Source organism: Melospiza melodia, chromosome 5 (genome assembly GCF_035770615.1).
Source record: "Melospiza melodia melodia isolate bMelMel2 chromosome 5, bMelMel2.pri, whole genome shotgun sequence".
NCBI lineage: Eukaryota > Metazoa > Chordata > Aves > Passeriformes > Passerellidae > Melospiza > Melospiza melodia.
The window spans coordinates 70,906,736-70,915,864 of NC_086198.1; the positions used below are offsets into that span (position 1 = coordinate 70,906,736).

At 43.2% G+C, this 9,129-nt stretch overlaps 1 protein-coding gene across 5 annotated transcripts in view; it reads right to left on the minus strand.

The window, feature by feature from the left end:
- SLAIN2 (SLAIN motif family member 2) overlaps positions 1–8,415 on the minus strand; it is a 34,070-nt gene extending 25,655 nt beyond the window's left edge. For all 5 annotated transcript variants that reach the window (XM_063157322.1, XM_063157320.1, XM_063157323.1 and 2 more), the window contains exon 1: positions 8,021–8,415. In XM_063157322.1, the coding sequence (XP_063013392.1) occupies positions 8,021–8,379 (359 nt within the window). In that variant the 5' untranslated portion in view covers positions 8,380–8,415. The remainder of the gene's footprint in view (positions 1–8,020) is intronic.
- Between the last annotated feature and the right edge of the window lie 714 nt (positions 8,416–9,129).

The following is a 9,129-nucleotide window of genomic DNA, read 5'->3' on the forward strand; positions in this document are numbered from 1 at the left end:
ATGAAGCTGTTTGCTACAATCCAAATACTCACTGCCACTTACTGTAGTTCAAGGGGTTTATGCTGTGGCCAATATCATGCTGTCTGTCGTAACTGCTTTTGTAGAAATGCCTGCAATTGGGCACTCAGCCCAAAAGAAAAGCTAAAAGCTCTTCATGTATTTATAGCCATGAAGATCCTTGAAAAGCACAAGAGTCACTCAATTTTCACAGTTGTGTAAACAATTACACCACTTTCTGTAATTTTTAGGACATCTCCATACCATTAAAAGTAATGTTTAACATTGACTATCTCTCCAGCATTTAGAATTTACTGTCTTTTTAGTACTTACCTGTACTCCTTTCTGTCCTAAGGTATGTTTATACAATACACAAAAGCGTCAAAGGCAACAAGACCAGCTTTGCCCAGTACAGGCCAGACTCACTCCTGGTGCTCTGGATAGCTGGCATGCCTTGCTTTGTTTGAGAAGTTCCATGCACATTCAGTTTACAGTAGCAGCCAGTATAAAAGGCAAGAAATTAAAAGGTATGTCCTCTTTGAGGACTGGTCTAATCAAAAATACACCTGATATTTTAAACTTCAACACATTCTTTTCAGGAATTCCCAACTGTTCCATTTGTTTCACAAGTAGTTTATTTACTGAAGCAATCCAGGCTCACACAGCTCCCTCCCTCTTTTCCACATCCCTTTCCAACCAAATATATATTGCATATTCCCCCCACCGCTTCCAACTGCTTTATCAACCTTTGTTTCATAACTTGGACTTCAAGGAAATACAGAACTTGACAACATACATATTTCATGCAACTCCAACACATACACACACATACACTGATGCAGTGACAAAACAGCTCTTTCAGGGCAGTTTCTTGCACATCATGCAATTATCAAGTCTCACTATAAACAGTGATCTTAATATTCCACCTGACAAAGAACAGCCAATCTCAAGTCTTGAGACTGACTTAACTCTACTTGCTTTGCCTAACTTGGATTTTACAAAAACCAAAAGGACCAAGGGTAAGGCTAAGAATCAGAGTGATGCCTCTATTACTTCTTCCTCTTTGCCCAACATCAGAAAAAGAACAGATACATGAAGCTCAAACAAGTAACTTCACACAGCTAAGTGGTCTTCCTGGTCAAACTGTTTGATCCAAATGATATAGGTCCTCTTTAGCTGAAGAACCTTCCAGAAGAGATCCCATTTGTACCTGTCAATGCAATCTACAGCAACACAACTGCACAGACTGGCAGTACAGCAACTTCAAGACAGAAGATTATCAGAATGACTTCATACATCTTTAACCACTGTAAATCAACTCTCTCAAAACAGGAAGTTAAAAATTATTGAGGAAGCTGACAACTTACAGTTGCCATCCATACTACAAATGTTAACACACCAGAAATATATACTCCAATCTCTCCTCAATGGAGTAAAGACTCCACAACTCAGTGACATAAGGTAAAGTAGAACAAAATGGTACATTAAGAGGAGCTCAGGAGCTTTGATCTACTTTGGAACAACACTAAGGAGACCAGACACTATGACTCTGCTGCAGCCATTAGTATTTCCTTCCTTTGGCTCTTACTAGTCAACCACAGCAGAGCAGCACCAACCTAAGGCTGAAAGCAGCCAGAGGCTCTACTGATTAGTTCCAGGAAGATGCAGCACAGAAAAGGGCAGAGCTTTTGCAGGAAGACTGCCCTGACTACAAGCAAATACGATGTCAGCCAAATGGAGCAAGATGCAGCACGTTGCACTGGGACACAGATGAGTCAGAAAAGGCTTTGAAGAAAGAGGACACACCACTGCAGCAGGAGTGGAATATCTGTGTACAGATTACCTCACCTGAGGAACACCTCCCAGTGCACTAAAATACAAGAGGCTAGTTGCTACAGGCATGAAACAAGAAGCCTGAAAAAAAAGAAGTGCCTTTTTGTATCAAATCCTTCCACTGCTCAGTACAAGAGTGAGGGAAAACATGAAGTCACAAATCTGAATTAGAAAGAAGATGGCAAGTGGAAGGAATCTGAAGTTAGAGCTCATTTATTTTAGTTACATTAGGTTTAAGGAAAAACTGGAAGTTACAATAAGGGAAATTAAATGGGAGCACACAAAACATGATGCATGCAAAAGCAAGATTAAAAACCTGAAGACATGATGAGGAGAAAAAACTGAAATCCAAGGATAAATCAATAAGAAATGCCCCTAAAATACAAGAAAGAAACTTCACAGTGAAAAGCTAATGAAAACATATAAATCAGGAGACAATAATACTGGACAGTCTTGGAAAACAGACAATTTAGAACACAACAGTGTCAGTCTAAGCTATTTTAGGACAGTTAAAAAGTTTTAGGAAATCTATCTGAAGTGGCTTAAGCATGTTGAAATTTAAGACAGATTTTGAATGGACAGGTAAAGATCTGAAAAGCATCTCTGGCTGAAAGACAAATCAATCAAAAAATTAAGTGACATCCCTGCACTTACGTGGCCCACAGATCTCCTTTCCTTCTCCCCACCCCACAAAATTCCTGTGCCACAGCTGTGGCTGACTAAGACACACACTGTTTAGCCTGCAATTATTAGTTTTCAGCTCTACTTCACAGAATACTTCTAGTTCTGAGAGATTGTACAAACTACAGCAAACTCCAGTCTATGAATATAAACTGCAGAATATGAATACTACAAAAAGCCTTTGACAGACTCATTAAACCTTCATATCACAGTGGTACATCTCACTTACATAATGAAATTTTTAAGTAGAATTAAGAATATCCAAGAGGTTGCAAATTTGGAACACAACTATCTTTCTGTGCCCAATTAAAGCTAGTTAGCTGTGCCCTGGCTAGTTGCTGGAAATTACTGCCATTATTCATTTCCTCATCCAGAAGAACATGTTTGTGTCAGAAAAGGATCTTGTAAAATGGGAACTGGGCCATCAAAGCCACCATCATGTACCTTCTCTAGAACTACCACACAAATTGTACAACTGTCCACTATCTGAGAAGCTTTTCATAAGAAATTTGTTAGTGCATATGTGCTCAAACATAGCATTGTTCATACTTACATTCAAGAGAGAAAAGTTGAGAAGTTCTGTGTCCAAATAAATGTGCTCCAAAATAAAATTCCTTTTAATGACTACACCTGAGAGCTCTATCAACAACTACAAGTTGTAGAAATGTGAATCATGCCTAAACAAGACATGATTATGTAGTAAATTTCAGGAATATCATTAGGACAGTAAAGGAAACTCATATCAAAGATTTCCTTATATCTAAATATCAAGCATGTTTAAAAGCTATAATTATCACAAAAAAGGTCAGGAATTGAAATAGTTCTTTCTCAGAATTCTTCCTCCAGTCCTCAAATATCTGTTTCACAAATATGCATATCTCAAAGACAATAATCAAACTGAGTATTATTTAATGTTACCAATTGCTTTTCATTATAACACTGGCGACTTCCATAATCCCTGCCTTTCCTCCATGCTTCTTTTCATATTACCTTCCTAGTTTGCGAAGATGTTATCTGAATTTGGTTAAACCCCAACAACTTTAAATCAAATTGACTTTTTATGTGCCACAAAATGAAAAGCAGCAACTTCTCTTTTACTTACACCATGGAACAGAAATTGATCACAATCTGTCCTGCTTCCAAGGGGCCTAAACCACATTAATTCAATAAAATTTAACAGTTAAACAGGAAATGCTGCAATGCAATTTCAGCAATGGGGTTTCATTCAGGTGGAGCTCTAGCCTAAAACAGTCAGAGTATACTTTACCAGCTCACTATGGCAAACCAGGATTCCAAAACAATGCTGGTGCTCAAGGGACATCCAGCAATATGAGACAGAAGAATCATTACAGACGACAATCGTGTATCGCACACAGGCCCGTGGCCAAGTAACGCTAATGGATGGCTGGAACGGAAACTTGCACTGTTACCAACAGGTGCAAATTAGAAATAGCTGCTGAACGAGAGTGAGTATAACAGCAAACGTATGTGCCTTCCATTTTAACTAGTCAGGATACACAACCAGCCTGAGCTCTTAACAAACACTGAAACTATTACTTTTAGCTATTCAGTCAGTAAAAAAACACCAATAATTTAATTTTAAATTCACAATAACCGCCTTTTGTTAAATGAGGTAAATCAACTGTCAGCTATTTTAACCCTACCAAGGAGACCTGATGCTGATATGAAAACATGAGTGCTAGCATTTATAGCACTGTCATTTAAAGAGGAACAACTGTTCTGAAGTTTGCTGAGCAATTACACGTACAAAACAGATACACAGCAAACTCTATACTCTTATGCACATGCTGCAAGTAAATTTTGAAGAAAAGCACAGCACGCTTTGCTCAAATTTAAAACAAAACTTCTCAGAGAGCTTAGTCTGGGAGACCGTGCAACAAGTTACCACAAAGGAAGTTACAGTGGGTTCCCAGCCCAGTAACTCATCTAGAGTAATTGCCCACGTGTGCACACTTATCCTGCAATAAACTCAAGACCCAATAAACTCTTTTTAAAAGCAGCATGGCAAGCCACCCTGCACCCTGTTATCCAGATAACACATCCACACCCAACCTTACCCAGCAAGTCAGGCAAGGAGGTGCACACCACTTCTCTGAAGATTTCTCCACTCTGGTCACCTCTTCTGCCCTATTGTCTTTGCAATTAATTAGTAAGAAAAGACCTGTTCAGACTAAACTTGAAAAAAATTAAATTTGATGCAATCTGGTTCAAGAACAGCTAAACAGGAACACCCATAGAGTAGATTATGAAAGTTGCTGATAACTGGAGGAAATAATCAGCAGGCCTAAAGCAAAGTCTCCACGGGTCTGTGCAGAGCTCAGTACAGTGTGCAAGTACAGATGTGCCAATCTGCAACATTCAGGACCTTATCAGGAAGAAAGTTTCAGCACATTAAACAACTTTCAGAAGCATATAGACAAGAAACTCAATCTAAATTCACTAAAATATTTTTAATAATTTACCACATAATTTGAAGATTGTCCGATGCAAAAATGTTTAAAACATGAAGTGAATTTGGATTTAAGTAAGCACAGAGAAGAAAAACAATCAAGCAAAAATATAAACAATCCCAAAATTCACTAATACTGTATGGATGTTTTAATAGCTAATGCTGCTATTAAAACAGCAGTGCCAAAGTTCCTTTGCTTGTTTGACAGTTGCACCTTCTCCTTACTTTTTCACTTGACACTTCTGTTCTGTTCTTACCTAAATGCATTTTAAAAGCTAAAAGTAAGTTGATCAACTCTACAATGTAGATTTAAAGAAACATGTCACATTCTAGTATCAATTTCAATCACAGTATTAAGTGTTCTGTCTTAAATTCACAGCCACTAATCTCATGTAGGCATTAAATATAAAACAATTTTAACAGTTAAGAAAAATATTTATTCTGCTATGACAAAACTGCAGACAATTTCATAATGGGGTATGAAAATGTCTGTATTACACAAAACAGAAAAGAACAGTGATAACCAGCACCCTTTAACACCTATTACTGCCCACAGCAAGGTCCTTTTGAAATCAAAAGTAAAGACAAATCTTAACTTCTATCTGTAGACAAGCAAAACAGGCAAGATGAATCAATTTTTTATGAACAAACAATGATTTAGTTTGTTTCCACAAGAGGCGTCCTCAGCTGCTAAGAGAGAGGTATTTGATTTTGACAGCGTATAATCCCATATTTTAAACAGGACTTTGGGTTAAGTAGTAGTGTAGTGATCCAACCCATTTGAACCTAAAAGAGTTCATATGAGACTTAAATTTCATTGAATACATTCACCCTTTCAGTTGATTAAATTATTTTATGAATGACCTTGCATAGCCAAGGCCTTAGGAGCAGGATATTTATAAAACAGTCTAAGGGAAATCCACTTACACCAACCCCTCCTAAAAGAAACAGGCTTGTTTCTTTTAGATTGCTCCATTAGCCCTCTGAAAATTTCCAACTTCATTAAGAGCAAAAACTCCATTAATCAAATGCATAAATACAAAGGCATCTTACCTTCAAAGGAAAATAAAAGGGGTTGGACTATTTAGTGTTTCAACAGTTGAATAAGAAGGTGTTTAGAAATTCCAAGAGCTTGATTTCCATTTTTATTAAGCACTTTGGAACAAAAAAATCATCATTCTAGCTAAACTATCTTTATCATTAATTGCATATTAAACAACAGCAGGAAAACACTTTTTTTAAACAACCACATATCCATATTTTGTGATATGTGTGACAATTTCTAAGTTTTTACAATTGCATCTTTTGTTTCATGCATTTGTGTCTCACTCAGTGTCCCATGCCTGAGAATGAAAATTAGTAGCTAAAACACTTCAGCATTATAGTTGCCAAAATATTAGTAAAGGAATCAAGATGTGCAAAAGACTGCCTATAAGTTTTGCTGCCTTTTGAGCACCACAACTTGCACAGAAACATGAGGGTGCCACAATAACTGGCAGCCAAACACCTGACACCAGCAAGGGCAGCGCTCAGCGAACCATGCGGCTGCCCCGTGAGAGCCCAGAACTGCATCAACAAAAACACAGCACTAATGCCACCACTGTCACCACACACTCTGTCAGGACATTCACTTTCACTTAAGAGACTCATTATGTTACCCATGATTTAGAATTAATGTATAAAACAGTAAGATCTATTGTCACTAGAATTCACGACATTTACAAATAAATTTGGCCATGCTACTCCAAACCTGCAGTGCAAATTTACCAGATTCTATTTCCACCAAGGGCTGTAGGCCCTTGTAGGTTACCAGGCATACAGTGAGAAATAAGAGTAGCTGCCTTGCACAGACTCATCTTCTGGGAGATGATGCCTTGTGTTAATTTAGTGTTGGATGAGAATAAACTTATGCTCTCATACTTCTCCAGTGGATCGGGCTGAATGTCAGGCAAATGATTTCTCCAAGGAAGCGCACATGCCGTCTCCTCCCTGAGCAACTAAAACATTGCTCATGCATGGAGTCATTCCAGAATTTTTAAAGGCGTTCCTAACTCTGCAAGACATTTTTGTTTGTTTTGTAAATCTGTCTGCATGTTTGCTTCCAGAGACCTTCGTAGATGGACCCACAATCAGTTCTGTTGCAAGACAGTCTGCATATCTGTTTAAACAAAAGTTTACACTTTTTGTCCCTGTACAAGCTTCCCTTGCATTTCTCTGTGGACATGATGCTGACACGGTGCTCCTCCCCACTATTTCTCCTGCAGCTCTGAGGCTGCTCCTCAACAACTGTCACAGGAAACTTCAAAACGACAGCTGGAGCCAGTGTGATGTTTGGAGAGAGCCAAGTCTCCTTGATTCTCAGTGGAAGCCCAATCAAGTGTTAATAATGACAAGGCAAACAGCCACCTGCAGTTGTTTCTGCTGGAGCAGCAGGGTAAGCAGTCCATTTATACCGAGGAACCACCTAAGGGAAACCGTGATCCTACATCATTAGCAATAAATTAGAACGCCTAAGGGCAACACGTTTATGAGATGAAAAAGTGCTACATTTGCTGTCTTTACAGCTGAAAGAAATCGAGGCATTAAAGGTGCCCGATACATGTCTGAAGTCTAACAGTACCTGTGGGCCAATTCTATACGCAGAAATTTCCCACAAGTTTCTCAATGCCTCTCCACCGCCTGCACTCCCGAAAACACTGCCGGCTCGTTCTGCGGCAGCATCGGAGCCCGCTCGGGGTCCGAGTGCCCCCAAGTAACGCTCCCCTCGCGGCCGAGCAGCAAGCAGGGCAGAGCCGCGGCCTCCAGGGAGCTTCACCGCCGCTTGCAGAAAGCCAAACACCCTTCCGCGGCAGGCGCCTAGTCCAGCTCATTAAGCCCTTCACTCAGCCCAGAGGGCGAGGCTGCCTCCGCACACAAAGCCCCGAGACCCCCTCCGACATCAGCCACACGCCTGGAAACAGCCCCTTCCCCACCCGGGCACGGCGGAGCCCTGCTCACCAACCCGCCCCCGCCCGATCCCCACCCCGGCCGCCTCCTCACCACCCGGTCTCGTCCTCATCGCAGCCGGCCAGCCGCTCCAGCTCCTCCGGCCTGAGCACCGCCGCGTCGTCCAGGAGGCCATTGCCGCCGTTATCCCCATCGCCACCGCCGGGCTCCTCGAGGAGCGAGTGCCGGGCGGTGGCCCTGGTGCTGAGACAGCGGCCGTCGGGCGACGCGGAGACGGCGGGGGGCGGCGAGGAGGGCCCGGCGCTCGGCAGGCGCTTGGGGCTGGCGGGGGCGGCGGGCAGGGCGCCGTGGCGGCTGCGAAGCTGTTCATTCTGCTTCTCTAGCTTCTTCACCAGCTCCTGCAGCTTCCGCACCTCCGCGTCCGCGTTCACGCCCGAGCCCACATCCTCCATGGCGGCCGCCGGCAGAGCGGCGGCTGCGCGGGGAGAGGCGGCCGTGCCGCCCCGTCTACGCGGCCCGGCGGCCGGCGGCGGGGCAGGGCTGGGGCGGGGCGCAGGACGCACATCCGCCGCCGCCATGTCACCGCCTCCGCCTCTGCCGCCGGAACCGCCGGCCCTCGCGCCGCCTTCTCTCCGGGCGGCCCGGCACGGCACGGCATGGCACGGAACGGCACGGCACGGAACGGCACGGCACGGAACGGCACGGCACGGAACGACACGGCACGGCACGGCCGAGCGTGGCGGCGGCTCGCGGCCCCGGCAGCGGGAGGCTGTGACTCAGCCCCGCCTGGGGCCGTGCGAGGAGCTCGTGCGGTGGGCTCGCTCCTGAGGGAGCGGCCTGGCATGGCCTGGCCTCCCCTCCCGTGTCTTGGGCACCGCAGGTCCCGGACAGGAGTTGTATGGAAGCCCCGGAATATCTTTCAAAACCGTTCAAAACCTCTGGAGAGTACAAGGCTGCCCATGGTCCAAGGCCTAGGTGAAAGCGTTGGGCCCATTGTGTGTGACAGACGTGTGAACTGAACATCCTTGGAGTCTACATTTTGTATAAATAGATGCATATTCTTTTAAAGGTTGTGGGGATTTTGCCTTCCATAGCAAAATTTACACCTTTAGGTTTAAGGAATTAGTGGGGCTTTGGGATTTGTCACAGAACCACAGAGTGGATAATGTGGGAAGGGACCACAGTCGTTGATCTCGTCCAAT